We start from the raw sequence: 18967 nt of genomic DNA on the forward strand, positions 1-18967 counted from the left end.
CCTCATTCGTTTTGAAATTCATCCAACAAAAAGCAAACATTTTCGACATACATTTCGACAACCCCACCACCATCTACCATGAGAATCATCAAACTCGAACCCCTTTTTATCGCCATCTATGACAACAACCATCCACCAATGACATTCGCCCATTTTGACATATTTCCATCTTGACCATCTACAATGAGACTTCCGATCTACTGTGACCACCATCTTCCATGAGACTTTCCATCTTGGCCATCCACTGTGGCCACCATCCACTACGGTCTCTCCATCTTGACCATCCACTATGGCCACCATCCACCATGAGCCTTCTAATATTGGACATTCACTAAGTCCACCATCAATCATGGGTGTTTCCGTCTTGGTACTGCGGCCACCATACACCAGAGACTTTCCATACAATACGACAACTGTGGCCACCACCATCCATCATCGGTCTTTCTCCTTTGACCATCTACTACGGCCACCCTCCATGGATCTTCCTCTCTTGACCAATCCCTGCAGCCATCGGTCTTTCAATCTACGATGACAAGTATGAGCGTCATGTCGTCAGCTATCACAAATATTCCCACGGCTTTCGTACGGCTCTCTCTCTCTCTCTCTCTCGTCAAAATCAAGACTCGATGGAACCTACAAACAAACAATGACCTTGGGAAATTTCTAGGTCAAACAAATCTCCAGCACCGAGTACAAAGCAAACAAGTACGATCGAACCAGTCACCTCAAAGTGGCCGCACAAATTTCCTGGGTCAAACAGTTTCGTCCAGTGACCAAGTCACTCTCAACGGAAAATGCCCGTCGAGATCCGCCAATCAAGTCTTTTTTTATGTCTCATCATTATTCCAATTCAACATCACGAAGATGGTTTTGTCTGCACGAACTGACGTTCGTATGTCATCAAGGATTAGCTAGAAAAAAGAAAGCAATTTGATTTTATTCTATTCTTCTGTAGATTGTCTTGTACATCAAAATAAGTTGGAATCAAACCTATCCATCTTTTCTTTATGGTCCGCCTTCTCAATATCTATAGAGCACAAACCTTTTCGCTTCCTCTGCAACTTCGAGGGGCATAATAAGTCATACCTTTAATGTGATCTTCGAGAAATAGGATTGAAGGCTTGCAATTCTTCTGGCTAGTAACGAGTCATGGGGTTGATGTCGAAAGGTTGTCTAGTTATGGCATTTTCTAGACAGTCAGAGTAGGTAGACAGTATGACAACCACTTGGATGTGGGTGTTGTCATAATCGTACCCGTCATTCTTGAAGTCGAGTGTGTTGTGTTCAAACCTTCACCGCTAAAATCCGCACACTCGCATTTTCTTTCCAAAAATCGACGAAGCTGGCGATTATTTCGCCAGTTGAGGCTAGATAGTCTTTACCGTTCAAGTTTTCGGCTGGTACTAGAATTCGGATTGAATTATGGGCGAGGGCGCCGGATACAGCCTGGTTTAATTTCTCCATGAAGCGTAGAACGTTTCACTTGGTGAATTTAAGTAATAGGTGGAATAGTTGAGAAAGAGTTAGACATTTGGTGATGTTAGATTCTCGAATATATAACCCAAGCATGGCGGGGGTTATTTCTTACCCATGCGAGCGTATAATGTCACTGTTGTGTGCAGATCGGCTTACGAGGCCTATAGATTTACTTATCTTCCTCTAGATCTACTGGAACGAGGCTAGGATACTTAGTGTGCTAACCCCGAGAATTCATTCCACGGATCTTTCTTTCTCAAACGATCAAAACCTAGCTATTCAATCGTCAAAACCACCACAATCTCCATAATCGTACACGTCATTGTTCCCTCCACCGCAGTCATAGCTGCCATAATCATCAGAAGATACCCCGGGATAATAACTGCCATAGTCCTCAGTGTGCAAGTAGCTCTGGCTCGTACCATCATCATGGAAAGTAGCCTGGGTCTCAAAATGAGGCGAGTATGACCCTGCGTCATCTTGGGCTACCTCAGTACTGAGTGCAGGCGAAGAAGGAACAGGTTGGTCTCCGTTGTCTTTATCGGTATGTTCAGTCTCGGACAGATATATCTCAGGATCTTGGCCTTGGTTTTGATCATGCTCATGCTCATGCTCATGCTCCTGGTCCTGGTCCTGGTCATGACTGTGCTCGTGGTCTTGCTTCCGGTTTATTCCACCATCACAATCATTACACCCAGTCCCAGTCACAACCGTAGTCGTGGTCGTCGTCGAACCCGGCACAAAAACAGTCGCTCCCCCAGTTCCAGTCCCCCAATTCCGTCCACACCCAGCTCCCAAATGCGATCCCCATCCAGATCCATATCCCATCCCAGATCCATACCCATAACTCGCGCCAGTTCTCTGTCCCCCGCGAGACCCCATTGATCCCAGCATAGGTCTCATACTAGATCTCGATCCTGACAGTTTATTCTTCAGTGCGTTCTCAATCTGCTTAAGCGGTTTAGCGATCCTTGATCGCCAATGACGGGTACTCCCCGTACTTGGTTCGTAGAGATTTAGATCGAAGATTCGGTCGTGCTGGGAGCATCGGAAGGTTTTGCATCTGTTTATACGATCAATATATGGTGAAGTCGTGGGGCGTGTATGATCAAGAGGATAAACAGGTTGGGTTAGCAACTCACTCATTCATCTTCACAAAATTCGCATCCGGACTCCCATCTTCAGCGACTTCTTCAAAATTCCCGTGTTTATCACTTCCAACGAAATACCGAATAGATTCTATCGGACCGCTGTTGATCTGCCGCACGAGCTGGATGCAGACGCTTGCTTCGGCGGGATCGGCGGATCCTGTTAGATTACCGATTATTGTTAAGGCCCATTTTGTGAAGTCGGTGAATGTTTGCTCATGTTCGGGGTTTGGGTGGTTGGTTGGTTGGATGGTTGTGCAGCAGAATAGATTTGACATTTTGGTAGACTCTTGTAGGGGATGTTTGTTGGATGGATGGTTCTGGGGGTTTATCGCGTGAAAAGAGAGAGTGAGTGAAGTCGTCAGGATGCGATAATTAGACTCCTACTCGATTAGGAAACGGAGCTGTTATTCCCAGGTACACGGTGAACCAAGGCTGACGTTGCGGTTATTATCGGGAGTGAAGATATACTCACTTTCTACCGTATAGACATGTATGGTTGAGTTAGGGATATTTGCCAAAACACTATATATCCGTGGTAGAAAGGGAGACAGGTGTTATACACGTCATATATAAGAGGAAAAGTATCGAAAGTGGCTTCTATTGGATTGGATAGTGTTGAATTTTATGGCAATTAGACATGATAAGTGAAAGAAAACTAATAGACAAGCATTTTACAGCCTCTATAAAAGCGCAACAGCATATCACAGATACGCGGATTACTCCCAGTCCTCGAGTTCAGAGAAAATATCACGATTACTGAAAGGCCAGAAACCCTTGGTACTCTCCGCAGTTGCTGCTACCGACGCCATGTCGGGAGAGTTTTGTGGGAACTTGGGGCGCGAGCCCTGTGGAAAGGGCACAGAAGGGGCTTGGGGAGTTGATGGGAATGGCTTGGCAGCGGGATTTGGCGCCACTGGTTGTTCCGATTTATGAGACGGAGCCGCAGAAGCGGGAACTTTGGTGCCCTTCTTCTTGGTATACAGAGCGCCGTGGCTGCCAGATTCAACCGTAGTATTGAGTCCGGTCAAGTCGAGACCCTTGTTGCCAGCGGCATTACCGCTGGTTTGTTGGGGATAGGCCCTGCAGGCGTCGTAATGGCTCTTCGGGGGAGCGTGGACGCTATCCGGGAAGGTCTCGGGTGCCTCGATGATAGTGGCCATAAGACCACCCTCGACGTGCCACTCGACGTGGCAGTGGAACATCCAAACACCGGGGTTATCTGCGCGGAAGCGAATGACGGCGTGGCCGTTGTTCTGGACCATGATGGTGTCGCGTCTGATCGGGGTCGTGGAGACGTTGCTCGTTAAGCCGTTGTAGAAACCGCCATCGACTGGGGTGCGCTGTAGAACCTGGAAGTGGTGGCCGTGCAAGTGCCAGGGGTGCAAGTTGCCGTGATGGTTGTTGATGATGATTTCGACGATGTCGTTGTGCTTCACGACGAAGGGGTTGACTTGGCCGTAAACTTCGGGGTTGGAGGAAAACTCGGATCCGACTGTGTTGGCAGTGTATAGAGACGGCACTTTCGGGGCGATGTAGGTCTTGTTATTAACCGTGTGGCGTGGGACACCGTTAATCAGCGCGACGCCGGTGTCCATAATGATCTGGTGGTTCACGGGCTCAAGCAAGGGCTCGTGGTCTGCTGGTACCAGGTTGACATCATCCACAAAGTCATCATTGAAGTCAATGTGCTGGAAAACGGGAGGCGCGGGCAGGGGCTTCGCCTCGTCGTATACCAACCAGGCGGTGGCATTAGGGTTGTAGTTTTCTGGGATGGTACGATTCTCGAAGATAAACATCATGTTGACATCCATAGTATCCCAGATCGCAAAGTTCTTGCTGGCGTCAGACTTGGTTTTGATCAGAACGCTCATACGCTGGCCGGTTGCGACACGCAGGAACTTGTCTCCAGCAGGGTAGGGGTCAGTATAGACGCCGTCGACCTCCACCACAGTCATCTCGTGGCCATCGATCACCCAGAAATGGCCGGGCCAGTTTCCAATACAGATGATGTGAACAAGATACGTTTTGTTAGGCAGCACCTTGATCTTGGTGCTGGTTGAGTCGTTGATCAATGTCGCGTCAGGAATGGGCTCAGCGCCATGGTTCTTCGTATTTTCCGTGGACTGATAGGTGTTGAGCAGCCCCGGCATCTCGGCATGGTACCAGTCGCTCAGAGTGAGTGTGAACTCATCGTCGAAGTGGAAAGGAGGACTAGGGTCACGAACGATCAGAGCACCACGGAATCCATCGGGGTACTGGCCCATGTCGTGCGAGTGATACCAGTACGTTCCGGTTTGGTTGATCTACACTGCAATTAGACGATATTCATCTTTCGCACTAGTGATTACTTACGTCGAAGTGATATTGCATGTGCTCTCCTGGCGCAAGCGGGCACTGGGTGACTCCAACGGCACCATCCATAACACCACTGCCCTCCTGGCGGATGCCGTGCCAGTGGATACCCGTGGACTCGTTTCCAAGGCCGTTGTAGACATCGACGATCAGTTTGTCGCCCAAATCCACATTGATCTGCGGGCAGGGCCATTGGCCATTGATACCAATGACCGGACGCTGGAACCCATCGGGGGAAGCATTAACCCAAGTGACGTTCCAGTCCAGGTAGACGTCCTTGGCTGCGGCTAAGCCAACCCAAGTGGCCAGCCCTAAAAGACTAAATTTGGCCATTGTGGGTGTATTTAACGAGCGAAAATGATGGCCCAAATCAGAAAGATAATAAAATTCTCTAAAACGAACGTGAAGACGAGGCCGGATCAACTAGAAAGCAAAAAAAAAAAAAAAAAAAAAAGAATGTAAAAGATCGCGGTTGTCGAATCGGCACAGATTGGCCGCTGTGATGGGATGTGGAAAGGAGTCACAACATAATCTGGACACTGAGCCTCTTTTAACGAGGGCGACAGCAACACAAACAACATCTTGTCGATCTGCAGGGGCCGGGTATGCGACTCGGGTCAGATATCAGTGTTATTCGTGCCTTCATTCATGAACTTTCAGGTTTGGGAGAGGGCAGATATGTATGGAGTTCAGGGTTTGGGCTCCCTTTGTTGAAGAATGCCCGAAGTTAGCTCCGAAGAATGTAGAGACTTCATAGGTGGTTCCTAGATCGCCACGCAAGGGGGTCATACTCGAGGTCGAAAGGCTTAGCCGTTCATAAACAGAACAGAAAATGAACTTTATGCTATCGCATCAAAGTATCATACATATCTTCCGAACATTGCTCACAGCAAGTCTAATTTTCCCGGACATATACACACATAATAGGATAGAGTCAAGCCAACCTAACTGATGGGAATTTCCCGTCCATGTCTAAAGATTCCGAGTGACGCACTGAAATTTCTTTCCATCTGCTACAGCGGCAAAGAAAAAAAGCATCCAGCTTTACAGAGGCCAATGCATGTTATCTCGCAGACACAAGCACAAGCCAATGCCGGAAAGCGGGGGATTTGCAGTCACCAGAGCTGTGCTCTACAAATTCGACAAATCAGACTGTCCGGCCGCATGTCAGACTGAACACTAGTCCTCCCGTATACCATAATTGTCTGCAGGCATGAGTCTGATAGGAGAAAGTCCGACCTCGGAAAACCTCGGCGTAAAAAGAAAAGCTAAGGGCTTTTTCCCCCCACAAAAGCCCAGGAACAAGGTGCATGTCCGTGCGCTAACTAAAAGCGCTACTGTTCTGATAAGCTGTGGAGTAAAACTGAAGAGATTTAGTCAAAATGTGTTTAAAAGGAAGATAAGTGGAAGAAATTTTGGGAGGAAAAAAAAAAAGAAGAGGCCCAGCTTCCTCTGAATATCTTGAGAATTATTTAACATATGTCGATGGCGCTTCTTCACTCCAAATAGCATCATCAAGCGTCGATGGCGTAATAGTCGACATATCCAAACCTCACATCTTCTCTCTCCAAAGCCATAACCCATGGATCAATCAATGGCTCTCGATGTACAAGTGCACTTCCTAGTGAGTCATTTAGATGGGCAGCAGACAACACTTGTACACCTACTAACTCAATGCTAGGAGGAACGTATTGTGCTGGTGCACATCCCATTGGAGCTGTACCCCTACTTCTTAAAGTCTGTACTCAAACTCATTTTTGATGAAACTCCACCACTGGAAGACGAGACAGACGACGATGCTGCATTTGATGATTTCGAACACGCGTCGGAGCATGGCTACAAACCCCCCGCATTCATGAATGTCTCCATCACTCCAGTGGAAGTCTCCGTCATGTGTCCCAGACGTCTGGTCGACAAATACTTCGTCCCAGTCATGGACCAACTCGACCAGTTGGATGTCTCCCTCCGACCCCGTCTAGTCATGAGCGAGAATGACTATATCGTCATGCAAGTCCTCGGCCAAGGCCTCGAGGCCGGTAAGCGGGTCCTGGAACTAACCAGTCCACTGGCCCTGGCAGGCATGTATGTGAACCCCCACTACCTTATACAAAAAAAAAAAAAAGGCATAGCTAACCCCCCCCCCCCCCCAAAGCTCCATCTTCTTTATCTCAACCTACTTCTCCGACTACATAATAGTCCCACAAAAAAGCAAAGCAAGCGTTATGACCGCGCTAGAAAAAAGAGGCTTCCAATTCGACAATGCTTCAGCCTTCATCACTAACCCCCTCAGCCCAACAATCGAAAGAAGACTCAGCGACCTCATCCCACCAGGAACACCGCCCCCCTCAACGCTAGGCGAGCTCCAAACCCGCACCTTCAACAACCTCCGCAAACACCAAATCACCCCATCCGTAGACCACTCCCTGCGTCTAGTCCAATGCGCCGCCCATCACGAATACCACTCCCAGGAATCATCAATGTCCATTCTCCGTGACGCCCTGACAACAGTCCTCCTCGTCGACGAACCACGCTTCCTCTCCCTCACCCTCGCAGCCCTCGATCCAGCAGCTTCACTCCTCATAGAGAAGCGTCTCCTCCCCCGCTTCGCCCGCCGCTCAACCTCCTCAACAGGAACGCCAACTTACGAAGATGGCTCCGGTCTCCTCCTAGGCTCAAAGGAAGACCACCTCATCCCAATCACCCTAGACCTCCGCGATCTCCCCCTCGAAGCATCCGGCATCGTCTGCGGCGTCGCAGGTCGGCTCGCGGACGCAGCTACCTCATCTCACCACACTTTCAGCGCGGATTCAAGCGTCGGAAGTGGTGCTAGTAGCATAGCCGGCTCAGTGCCTAAACTGTTCGACTCTTTCGGGACGCGTCTCGCGGCTCTTTCGATCGATAAAACACACCCGACGTCTACCTCGGCCCCGTCGCATGGATTACATCCCTTGCCCACCTCGACACATCATCTCCAGCCCGATGTGGATGTCGCCGATGCCGTCGAGATTAGTTTCTTGAGTACGGCGCGCGCCGGTACGATTATCGTTGGTGAAGATGAGCTTAGGAGGGCCATTGATGCGCTTGAGGAAGAGAAGATGCAGTCGCCTAAACGTGAGGGGATTCGGTTGGACTAGACTTCGCAGCTGGGGTTGAGGGCGGTTTTGGGTGGAGATTTATGGGGACTGGTCAGGTATGACTTATGTTATGATGTGTTTATGTGCTCATGTGGTTTCTGGGATAAAAGTTTGGGGTTCCGGCTTGTTTCAATATTTGTATGAATAATACCACAGTTGTCTTTGCTTTTTGAACAGTTCTGTTTATTTACGAATTCCAGAGTTGGATTAGTTACTGTCTAGACATTGTCACTTATACCTTGTCATAACTATAGCAAGCCGGTCTCGGGATATATATCCGTTGGGCACCATCCATGCCAACACGTTACAGATTGACATACACGCATAGAATATATATATACTGCATCATGTTATATCCTTCGTGCAAAGAGAAATGAATGTCGAAAATCGTCCCAAATCTCACAGCCAGGCGCCGTCTAAAGGGTTCCGGGGACGTATACGCTTGGGTCATTATTTCGTCTTGAGAAGGCGTGGGATATTTAAACGGGGGGGGGGGATCGAGTGATATATACCATAGCGAGGAACCAAGTCTGGCGTGGAATGTGGAGTGTCAGCTCTTGGCCTTTTCTGCACGTTCTAGTGATTGCTTTACCTTTCAGCTCTACATTGTATTGCGCCACGTAGAGACAATGCTGACGCCTGACTCATCAAGGGTATTTGATTGTCATCTCTTCCCACTTCAAATCCAAGCTCACATCTATACCCAAGATGACGGAAAATATGTCCGCACAGGAAATCATCAAAACATTGAATCTCTCTCCACATCCAGAAAAGGGGTACTACGTCGAGACCTTCCGCGACCGCCACTCATCAAACGACCGCTCACACAGTACCTGCATTTACTACCTTCTCGAAGGAAAAGCCGGTCTCTCGCAATGGCACCGTGTTCTCGATGGCACAGAGGTGTGGCATTATTATGCCGGCGCCCCGATGCAACTCTCACTATCCTGGAATGACGGGAAACCCATCCGGGATACAATTCTGGGGATTGACCTTGCCAAGGTGAGTTTTTTTTTTTTTTTCTTTCTCTATGTATACTACATGTGTACATTTATGTTTGTGTGGCCATATGGCCTTGTGTGTTCGGCTGGACGCTTAATTTCTATATAGGGCCAACGGCCACAGGCTATCGTTGAGCGGGGAGAGTGGCAGCATGCCAAAAGTTTGGGTGATTGGACACTCGTTGGGTGTACGGTGGCTCCGGCTTTCTTGTTTGAGTCTTTCGAGATGGCTGAGGCGGGGTGGGAGCCTCGCGTGGATGCTTGAGATTCACTAATGTGTAGAAGTTGAGAATATATGGGGGTTTTTTTTTAACCTTGAGCAGTCTAAGTACCATTGGTTCAGACGTGAAAGATTTCTAGTACTTGATTAGATCAATAGGTTTTAGTCTTGACGATTTAGCCCTAAAAGCCGAGATTACAAGAAGATATAAAGGCACAGAGCAAAAGGAGAAAAGGAAGATTTTATCTCATTAATTTGATATTCAAATAGTGCGGGGCATATATAAAGGCCCAATGGCCCCAGTAAACATATCTCTGGGATGGCTCTAGGGCGAACTTCACGTAGTGATATCTGGTCCGCGAGGTGGACCTATCTTCGCTCCCAGCCTTGCTCGCCGTCTCCGCATTGCCCCCGATTGTAAGTGAGAGCCCATCGTCAAGTCGATTGAAGGCTCACATTGGACACTGGTATAGGGTAGCAAGAGCGCCACAGACCTTGCTAGTCCATACGGAATTCCGCACTGTGTCCTGTTTCAGCAGCGATGGCATAATGTAGCGTGTAGTTTAATAGCCGGGATATTGGTCGACACGAGGGGAAGTCGCTCCGCCATGATAGCCTCGTCTTCGGGAATAAAAGACCCAAGTTCATCCATAGACTCGGACAGTACCTAAAACCAACAATTAGCATAGTTCTCCAAAACCCAACCCCCAAAACACAGTCCTTACCATCAGAACACCCAGCAGCCCAATCCCCAACATCCCCATTCCACGCTACACAACTAACAGCCTTAACATTTTCCCCAACAGGCACAGCAGCAATGACCTCCCCTTTAACAACATCCCAAGCAAACGCCGCCGCCCCAGCAGTCCCGGCTTCCCCTCCCTCCTCACTCCCACTGAGCACAACCGCATCCCCCATCGCAAAAACAGAGCGAACACGCAGCTCCGAATTCCGATACGAATGTCGCGGCTTCCCAATCCCCCGCACGCTCTTCTCCCCCCCAAAGGCATTAAGAAGCTTCCCATCCATCCGGTCCAGCATGCGGATATGTCCGTCCAACGTCGAAACGAGCAGGGCGTTGCCGTCGCTTGAGCAGCGCACGCTCGTCACAGGGTGCGCGAGGACATCGACAGTCGTATTTCCCGTTCGAATATCGTAGATTCGTGCGTGGCCGTCGTAGCTTCCGCTTGCTATCGAGTAACTCCCCATATGCACGTGTAGTGTTGAGACTGTGTCGGTTGCTTCAGTGAGGGTTTGGATGGGTTTGTAACTTGTGGATCGGGTGTCCCAGAGGTTGATTGTTGTGTCTGCGCTGCCTTGGGGGGATGTTAGTTTGGATGCTGGGAAGAAAATAGTGGGAATTTGGGCTTACCGGTTACTACGACCGAGTCGCCATCACCGGCAAATTGCACGGCTTCGACTCGGCTGTTGTGGCCCGACCAGCGTTTGGTTGTAATGCCTTGTTCCACATCCCAGAGGAAGACTTGTCGATCGCCGCCTACGCTTGCAAAGCGTGCGTTGTCGGATGCGACGGCGATGTCTAGGACGGAGTAGCCATGCGCTTCGTATTTTTGGATAGGGGATGTGGTTTCGACTGCTGTCGCGCTATCGGAATTGTTTGGAATGGCGCGCGAAAGGTGTACTGCTCGGTCTGAGGAGCCTGTGAGGACGTAGGTGCCACCGGAGCTTGAGAAGGTTACCGCGTTGACGGGGCCTGGAGGGGTGTTAGCATTTGCGGCTTGGAGTAGATTTGGGATTGGATGACGTCTAGTGTCTGAGGCTTACCATTGTGTGTTTTAAGAGTGTGGATATGCCTGGTTGGGAATACTGTCCGGGGCATGGCAGTCGAGTTGAGGTGGAGAGGAGGAATTGGCGGAGTTTAGAGAATGCGGGATGGAGCTCGGAGCTTCCACTCTAAAGTCCAGGACCCCGGAGTAAAACCAAAAATCACTACTTTACTTCGAATAGTTCAAACGAATTAATTCTGTATATCATACGGAATACAGAAGAAGTTATTATCAAGGTTGTAGACACACCATCGCTAGCTACCAGCGGTAAATGGATATAACAAACAAAACGAACCAAGCCCTCAGACAAAGGTGCTTCCAAGCGCGAACAAGACATAGGGTACTCAAAAGAGAACAAAAAACAAGAGCATGGTTCGACTCCCCTTTTGAACGATCCGGGTCGACTCCCGGTAAAATTGCAACATCTTAACGACGTCCATGGCTGCGGGTGCCGGAACCCTGCAGACCCTCGATCTCCTGCTCGAGGGATTTGATACTGCAATCGGTTAGCAATGAATTCACCGAAACAATAGTCCGGAACATACGCTGCATGAGTGGCCTCGAGATCCTTGTTGAGGCGGTCGCGCTCTGAGATGAGCTTCTGCTCCCACTGGCGGAAACGCTGCTCCTCGACCTTGACCTGCTCGGTGAAGCGCTTGCGCAGAGTCTCCTCTTCCTCCTTGAACTTGGGGTTGTCGAGTTTGCGTGGTCGGGCCTCGCCAAACTTGCGGGTCTCCATCTGCTGGGCACGGTAGGCCTCGTAGTGAGATTCTTCCGTGGTGTGAATAAGGTCGAGCATGTGGGTGCGGATCAGGATTGAGCGGAGCTTCTTGAAGTCGCAGTGGTCCTCGTTTTCCACCTCGGCGACACCCCAAGCGTACTGACGACCCTTAACAACACGACCATCGTTGGCCTTGACATCCTTCTCGGAACCGATGACAGCGAAAGGCATGGCAGCCATGAGGCTGCGGGCGTGGGAAGCGGCGTGCTCGTCGTCCTCCTCCACGGGCGGGGTGTAAATCTTGATGCCCTGGGCTTCGATAACAGCGCGGATCTACTTGATTGTTAGTCCGGATTCTCTCCTCCCCTGTACTCATTCCACTCACTCTATCCTTGTAGCGAACAAGGTCGGCGTGGCTCAGGGTATCAGCCTTGGCAACCACAGGGATGAGGTTGACACGGGAGCTCAGGCGCTTCATCACCTCGATATCGAGAGGCTTCAGGGTGTGTCCGGTGGGGCGGATGAAATACAGACAGGCGTGAACACGCATGTCGATCTTGTCGGTTCGGCGGGGCTGCTGCTCCTGGAGCATGTACGACTCGTGCTGGTCATCCAGGAACTCGATAATGGGTTGCCATGAATCACGGTTGTTCACGTAGTCTCCAAATCCAGGGGTATCAATGACGGTAAGGCGGACTAGAAAATCGACAACGCATCAGCTATCGAAACACGAAAGTCGAAATTCCTCCCCCGACACGAGAGTATCTGGGTCGCACCTTTGAAGAACTTCTCCTCGAGCTCGGCCTTGGTAATCTCAATCTCCACGGTTCGGTCGACCTGCTTCTGGTGGCGGCGCTTGTGATCGGCATAGTTCTTAATGGTGGTGGAGAAAAGGGTGTTGATGAAGGTCGTCTTTCCCAATCCCGACTCTCCGGCAACCTGATCGATGCACCATTAGCATCAATACGCGCGGAGCATTTCCCTCGAACTGTAGAACACACCATAATAGTAAAGGCTGCACCCCGCTTCGCGACAATCTTGTGACTATACAAGCTTGATTAGAATCTTTTTGTATCCACCGTAATTATTCGAAGGTACACACCGCTGGTTGGGGAGCTATATCAAAGACGGCGAGTTAGCTTTATGATATCACAAGGAGGGTTCTGGCATCCAAATAGCTTACGTTGGCAATGCCAATGGGCGTGGCGGTCTCGGTCGACATGGTGGGTTATAGGGGGGATTAAAAACAATTGGGAATCAACACAAAAAAGAAGATGAAGAAGGAGGTCCCTGTGTAGAGTACCAATATTGAGAAGAGAAAATCAGTCGACTCCTGAGGAGAAAAAAAAAGTGAAAAGGAGGAACGAATGTGAAATTGGATCTCTCGAACTGCCCGTCGCTGCTTCCCCCTGAATCTCCTTTCGTTTTCTGGAGTATACCTCGCCTTGCCTATCTGGGTTTAGCGCGGAGAGCTAGTACCTATTGGGCTCGGGGCCGGAGCATGGATGATCCGAAGGCTCTTATCACGGTAGCTGGTTGAATTATCTCTAATTTTTTGATCTTTGAGATCGCCGACAGCCAAAATGAAGACAGACTTTAAGGTATGTACTACGTTTGGATTCTGGATCGCATACAATTGCCGGAAAGCCTTGATTATGAAGATGAATACTAACAATCTCAATTTTAGTTCTCCAACCTTTTGGGGACGGTATATCGCAAAGGAAATCTTCTCTTTACTCCCGATGGCACATGCTTGCTTTCGCCAGTAGGCAATCGAGTCTCGGTCTTTGATCTAGTACAGTATGTGTCGCCCGGTCCTTGGTGTGGTAATTTGGAAAGCAACCCGCTCACAATTACTTTTATAGAAATACTTCCTATACCCTGCCTTTTTCGCACCGTACAAACATCGACCGTCTTGATCTTTCGCCCAAGGGTAATCTTCTGTTGACAGTGGATGAAAATGGCCGCGCAATTTTGACCAACTTCCACCGGCGCATCGCCATTCACCACTTTTCCTTCAAAGGAAGAGTCTCCGCACTCAAGTTCTCCCCGTCCGGCCGACACTTTGCCGTTGGCGTAGGACGGCGCCTGCAAATCTGGCAGACGCCTTCTACCCCCGGCACCGAAACCAATGGCGAGATTGAATTCGCTCCATTCGTTCTACACCGGGATCTTGCTGCCCACTTTGACAACATCGAAAGTGTCGAATGGTCCAGCGATTCACGCTTCTTGCTCACTGCCGCCAAGGATTTGACGGCGCGAGTATGGAGTATGGACCCGGAAGAAGGTTTCGAGCCCACCACTTTGGCGGGACACAGACAGGGTGTGGTGGCTGCCTATTTCAATGCGACACAAGAAGTGGTAGGTGCTTACTGGAAATTGGCTCAGCTGGAAATACCATATTAATGTTATCCATAGATTTACACTGTCAGCCAAGATGGCGCACTCTTCCGCTGGGAGTACGTCGCGAAAAAAGACGAGGAAACGATGGAAGACATTTCCGACGCCCGATGGAGGATCGTTAAAAAGGATTTCTTCATGCAGAACGACGCCAAGGTCAACTGTGCTGCGTTCCATGCACCGACAAACCTTCTGGTAGTAGGCTTTTCCAACGGGCTATTCGGGCTCTACGACCTGCCAGAGTTCAATATGATCCATCAATTGAGGTAGATGAATCTGTGACACCCTCCATTTCGCAGTGGCTAACATATCCCCTAGTGTCTCCCAGAGCAACATTGATGTTGTAACAATCAACAAATCAGGCGAGTGGCTAGCATTCGGATCGTCCAAGCACGGTCAGCTGCTGGTGTGGGAATGGCAGTCCGAGTCATATATCCTCAAACAACAAGGGCACCTTGATTCTATGAACGCCCTCGCATATTCACCGGACGGTCAGAAGATTGTTACGGCTGCCGATGACGGTAAAATCAAGGTTTGGGATGTCAAGTCAGGCTTCTGCATTGTCACATTTACGGAACACACCAGCGGAGTGACCGCGTGTCAGTTTGCGAAGAAGGGAAATGTCTTGTTCACAGCATCTTTAGACGGCTCTATACGTGCATGGGATCTTATTCGCTACCGTAACTTCCGAACCTTCACAGCACCATCTCGACTGTCATTCTCCTCGTTGGCCGTGGACCCTAGTGGAGAAGTGATCTGTGCCGGTTCACCGGACTCTTTCGACATTCACGTATGGTCCGTGCAGACCGGTCAATTGCTTGACCAGCTTTCCGGTCATGAGGGTCCAGTTTCCAGTCTTGCTTTCGCCGCCGATGGCAACCACCTTGTCAGTGGAAGTTGGGACCACACAGTTCGCATTTGGAGCATCTTCGGTCGGTCACAGACCAGTGAGCCTCTCCAGCTCATGTCAGACATTCTCAGTGTGGCCTTCCGTCCAGACGGGCAACAAGTCGCTGCATCTACCCTGGACGGTCAGCTTTCCTTCTGGTCCGTTGAAGATGCTGTGCAGCAAGGAGGAGTTGACGGTCGCCGTGACGTCTCTGGAGGACGCCGAGTGTCCGACCGCCGTACTGCTGCCAATGCCGCAGGCACCAAGTCTTTCAACCGAATCACATACAGCGCAGACGGTAGCTGCATTCTGGCTGGTGGAAACAGCAAGTATATCTGTTTGTATGATGTCGGAACAGGATCATTGATCAAGAAGTTCACTGTCTCCGTCAACACCTCTATCGATGGTACCCAAGAGATCCTGAACAGTCGTGACATGACTGAGGCTGGTCCCCGTGCTCTTATCGACGAGACCGGTGAAGCATCTGATCACGATGATCGTGTTGATAGCACTCTTCCCGGTGCGAGACGCGGTGATGCCGGTGCGCGCACCACACGCCCAGAAGTCCGCGTGACATCTGTGGATTTCGCACCGACTGGACGAGCATTCTGTGCCGCCTCTACCGAAGGGCTCCTTGTCTACAGCTTGGATACCGACTTCATCTTTGACCCCTATGATCTGGACATCACAATCACACCGTCAAGCATCCTTGCCACACTAGATGCTGCTAAGGAAGCCGCCACATCAAACACTGTGGACGATGAGAACACCTTCCTCAAAGCTCTTATCATGGCCTTCCGATTGAATGAACAGAAGCTACTCCGTGTCGTATATGAAGCGATCCCTCCGTCAGATATTCCCCATGTGGTTCGGTCCGTGCCCTCCGTCTATTTACCTCGCCTTCTCCGATTCGTTGCACATGCCGCCGAAGAAACACCTCATCTGGAGTTCAACCTCATGTGGATTGAGTCTTTGTTCAGCAGCCATGGCCGTTACTTTAAGGATAACACAGGTACATTTGCCACCGAGCTTCGTGCCGTCCAGCGTGCTGTCGATGACATCCGCGAAAATCTCAAGCGGTTGACAGAAAAGAACCTTTACGATCTCAATTACCTGCTCTCGAAGCCTATCCTTGGAAACAAGAAAACTAGCACTGCTTTGTTGGCCATGGAAACCGAGGATGCCGAGGTTCCTGATGACCAGATGGTTGATGCTGACGAGGGAGATGGTGATTGGGTTGGTTTTGAATGATTTTCTATGGGGTTTCTTCGTGTATGTCTACTTGCATCTGAGCCAGGCGTTTTGTATATTGCAAAGACCAAAAAGGGAAATAGACAGAGGCCTTTGCCTTGTGTGAATAATGTACTCCAAGTTTCCGCGCTCTGAGACTTCAAACGGACCCTTTGTCCATCTAGCAAACGCCCTTAAAATAAAAAGTCATACTTCTTAATACTATCCGAATTATCCTGTGCCACCCTCTCTTTACCTTTCTTGCCCATTCCTACCACCGAACAACTTCCCTAATCTCCCCGGTTCCAATATCCCGGACAATCCAAGTCTCCGGAGAATCATTTATCTAAGTACCTTTCCCCTGTTGTAAAAAGCACCTGAGATTTCATCAAAGATGGCCCTACCCTTCTGGCCCCTCGTTGGGGTGTTGGTTGTAGTGTTCTATCTACTTCAACGACCAGCTTCTAGTTTGAAGCATATCCCAACTATCAGGTACAACGCGTATCTACCAGATTTCATCAATCGATTGATATACTACCCCAAAGCTGGCTCGATGATCAGTCAAGGATATAAAAAGGTCAGTATACATGAAATCAGTCGGTCAGCCCTATTCTCATCTGTCGGCACTCTTTAGTACAGAGATAGTCCATTTCGCCTGCTCACTGGCGATGGAGAAGTCATCGTCTTGCCAGTGAAATATCAGGATGAACTGAGACATCTTCCTCCTTCAAAACTCAGTTCTCTACATGCCCAATATGAAGTAATCCCATGAGCTTCATCTGTACTACGTTACGTTGAGGGGTTGGAGCTGATATACCACTTCACAGAATGCCTTGGGCCAGTATACCAACATCATCATCAATACTCTTTTACCTGCTTTGACCGTACGGAAAAAGTTGACGCCCAATCTAGGTACTAACATCATCTGCCTTTCTCATTTTCAGCCTACAAACCAGACAACTAATCTATATCGAATAGCCCAAGTCGTCCCCGGTGTCATCGACGAGCTACGAGCAGCATTCGATGCCGCTCTCCCAGGATGCGAAGGTGAGATCTGCGAAAGCTACTTTGTGGGACCAACCGGACAGATCAACACTCGGGTACTGACAGAGCGTTGCTGAACACAGACAACTGGATTCGAATCAATCCATGCGAGATGTTCACCCGGCTAATTGCCCTCTCGACATCCCGCATGATGGCCGGCGACATCCTGCGCGAAAATGAAGAATGGCTCAACGTTGCAAGCAACTATGCCGTGAACGTGGGAATCACAATCATCCTACTCCGTCCAGTCCCAAAATACCTCCGTCCCATCGTAGCGCCCTTCCTCCCCAGCGTCCGGGAAATGAAGAAGCAGTTACGGTTCGCGAAAGAGCTTTTTATTCCGATTATCCACGAACGCAGACTCGCACAACAGACTAAAGACCCGAACTATACCAAGCCAGACGACTTCTTGCAGTGGATGATGGACCTGAGCGAGGAAAAGGATGAGAACCTCGGACCGGATACACTGGCGCATCACATGCTGCTCTTGGTCACACTGGCGGTTACTCATACCAGCACCATGGCCCTGTGTCACTGTCTCTATGATTTGGTTACTAGACCCGAATACATTGAGCCCCTGAGGGAAGAAATGACCCGGACTCTACCTGATGGCTGGTATAAGGCGACTCAGGCTTCGCTGAAGGAGCAGTCCCGCCTGGATAGTTTCTTGCGCGAGTCTCAACGCTTTGCTCCTCCTGGTGAATGTAAGTATTGTGGATCTGTATGGCCGTGCCGTACAGTTGGAGACAGAGTTGTGATTCGACGTGCTCTAACCACATTGTCTAGTAAACTTCCATCGCATCGTCAAAGAGCCCATCATGCTCCATGATGGGCTCGTTCTTCCAGTAGAAACACACATCTGCTTCGCTGCAGGTCCTATCAGCAAAGATGATGCCTACATCAAAAACCCAATAGCCTTCGACGGGTTTCGTTGGTGCCATGACCCCCAGGACCGTTTTGTCCTCACTCCTGAGCTTGCACCTCCCGCTATGCCGAACGGTGGCCAGAAGATGCAAGCTGAGAAGCCGATATATTCCGCCCATTTCGTTACTATCACCAGTACTAATATGCATTTCGGGTTCGGGGTCCAGGCGTGTCCCGGTCGGTTCTTTGCGGCGAATACTTTGAAGGCGATCTTGAGTCGCATCATCCTTGACTATGAGTTTAAATTCGTTAAAGATCTGGGAGGGAAAAGACCTGCTAATCTCGTAGTTGGGGAGCATATTCTTCCTAGTATGAGTACTGAGATGCTGTTTCGGAAAAGGCCTATTGGACTTTGAGTAGAGGGGGAAGCTTCTTGGAATATTGGGCTACCAGAGGTCGATGCGCGATACCATATTTATTTTATCTAGTATGTCACGGTTCTTGCGTTATGTCTAAAAAGATCCCAGACGCAGAAATACGAGGATCGAGTTTTGGTTTCAATTCCATCGTACATTCATCTTCAATAGATATAAGCACCACCTAGACGTTTATGTCTAGGCAGGGCGCACATATCTAAAGCGTCCATATACATACAGGGTTCAAATCCAATCGTTTCATCATATCTTCTCTCCTGAATA

General features: G+C 49.5%; 9 protein-coding genes across 9 annotated transcripts; 4 read left to right on the forward strand and 5 right to left on the reverse strand.

Annotated features, from left to right (window-relative positions):
* Nucleotides 1-1136: 1136 nt before the first annotated feature.
* On the reverse strand, nt 1137-1464 carry N7447_002978 (uncharacterized protein; the record flags this gene model as incomplete). Its single annotated transcript, XM_057227253.1, has 2 exons — nt 1137-1262; nt 1291-1464. The coding sequence occupies 2 exons, from the start codon at nt 1462-1464 to the stop codon at nt 1137-1139; spliced, it is 300 nt and encodes a 99-aa protein (XP_057091269.1).
* Nucleotides 1465-1755: 291 nt separating this feature from the next.
* Nucleotides 1756-2902, reverse strand: N7447_002979 (uncharacterized protein; the record flags this gene model as incomplete). The annotated part of the gene is made up of 2 exons (XM_057227254.1): nt 1756-2539; nt 2619-2902. The coding sequence occupies 2 exons, from the start codon at nt 2900-2902 to the stop codon at nt 1756-1758; spliced, it is 1068 nt and encodes a 355-aa protein (XP_057091270.1).
* A 441-nt stretch (nt 2903-3343) lies between these two features.
* On the reverse strand, nt 3344-5312 carry abr1 (multicopper oxidase abr1; the record flags this gene model as incomplete). The annotated part of the gene is made up of 2 exons (XM_057227255.1): nt 3344-4930; nt 4980-5312. 2 exons carry the CDS (start codon nt 5310-5312, stop codon nt 3344-3346), a joined length of 1920 nt encoding a protein of 639 aa, XP_057091271.1.
* A 1249-nt stretch (nt 5313-6561) lies between these two features.
* Nucleotides 6562-8113, forward strand: N7447_002981 (ACT domain-containing protein; the record flags this gene model as incomplete). The annotated part of the gene is made up of 3 exons (XM_057227256.1): nt 6562-6603; nt 6661-7061; nt 7132-8113. The coding sequence occupies 3 exons, from the start codon at nt 6562-6564 to the stop codon at nt 8111-8113; spliced, it is 1425 nt and encodes a 474-aa protein (XP_057091272.1).
* A 708-nt stretch (nt 8114-8821) lies between these two features.
* N7447_002982 (cupin domain-containing protein) lies at nt 8822-9379 on the forward strand (the record flags this gene model as incomplete). Its single annotated transcript, XM_057227257.1, has 2 exons — nt 8822-9115; nt 9224-9379. The coding sequence occupies 2 exons, from the start codon at nt 8822-8824 to the stop codon at nt 9377-9379; spliced, it is 450 nt and encodes a 149-aa protein (XP_057091273.1).
* Nucleotides 9380-9978: 599 nt separating this feature from the next.
* On the reverse strand, nt 9979-11174 carry N7447_002983 (WD40 repeat domain-containing protein; the record flags this gene model as incomplete). The annotated part of the gene is made up of 4 exons (XM_057227258.1): nt 9979-10001; nt 10060-10650; nt 10707-11048; nt 11120-11174. The coding sequence occupies 4 exons, from the start codon at nt 11172-11174 to the stop codon at nt 9979-9981; spliced, it is 1011 nt and encodes a 336-aa protein (XP_057091274.1).
* A 373-nt stretch (nt 11175-11547) lies between these two features.
* Nucleotides 11548-13064, reverse strand: aspC (septin CDC12; the record flags this gene model as incomplete). Its single annotated transcript, XM_057227259.1, has 7 exons — nt 11548-11617; nt 11667-12175; nt 12228-12538; nt 12619-12781; nt 12844-12886; nt 12945-12958; nt 13026-13064. 7 exons carry the CDS (start codon nt 13062-13064, stop codon nt 11548-11550), a joined length of 1149 nt encoding a protein of 382 aa, XP_057091275.1.
* Nucleotides 13065-13425: 361 nt separating this feature from the next.
* Nucleotides 13426-16382, forward strand: N7447_002985 (snoRNA-binding rRNA-processing protein PWP2; the record flags this gene model as incomplete). The annotated part of the gene is made up of 5 exons (XM_057227260.1): nt 13426-13443; nt 13530-13642; nt 13708-14203; nt 14261-14508; nt 14561-16382. 5 exons carry the CDS (start codon nt 13426-13428, stop codon nt 16380-16382), a joined length of 2697 nt encoding a protein of 898 aa, XP_057091276.1.
* A 1018-nt stretch (nt 16383-17400) lies between these two features.
* Nucleotides 17401-18685, forward strand: N7447_002986 (cytochrome P450; the record flags this gene model as incomplete). The annotated part of the gene is made up of 3 exons (XM_057227261.1): nt 17401-17408; nt 17472-18109; nt 18192-18685. The coding sequence occupies 3 exons, from the start codon at nt 17401-17403 to the stop codon at nt 18683-18685; spliced, it is 1140 nt and encodes a 379-aa protein (XP_057091277.1).
* Between the last annotated feature and the right edge of the window lie 282 nt (nt 18686-18967).

Source organism: Penicillium robsamsonii (genome assembly GCF_028829455.1).
Source record: "Penicillium robsamsonii strain IBT 29466 chromosome Unknown utg000001l_segment0_segment0, whole genome shotgun sequence".
Classification (NCBI taxonomy): Eukaryota; Fungi; Ascomycota; class Eurotiomycetes; order Eurotiales; family Aspergillaceae; genus Penicillium; species Penicillium robsamsonii.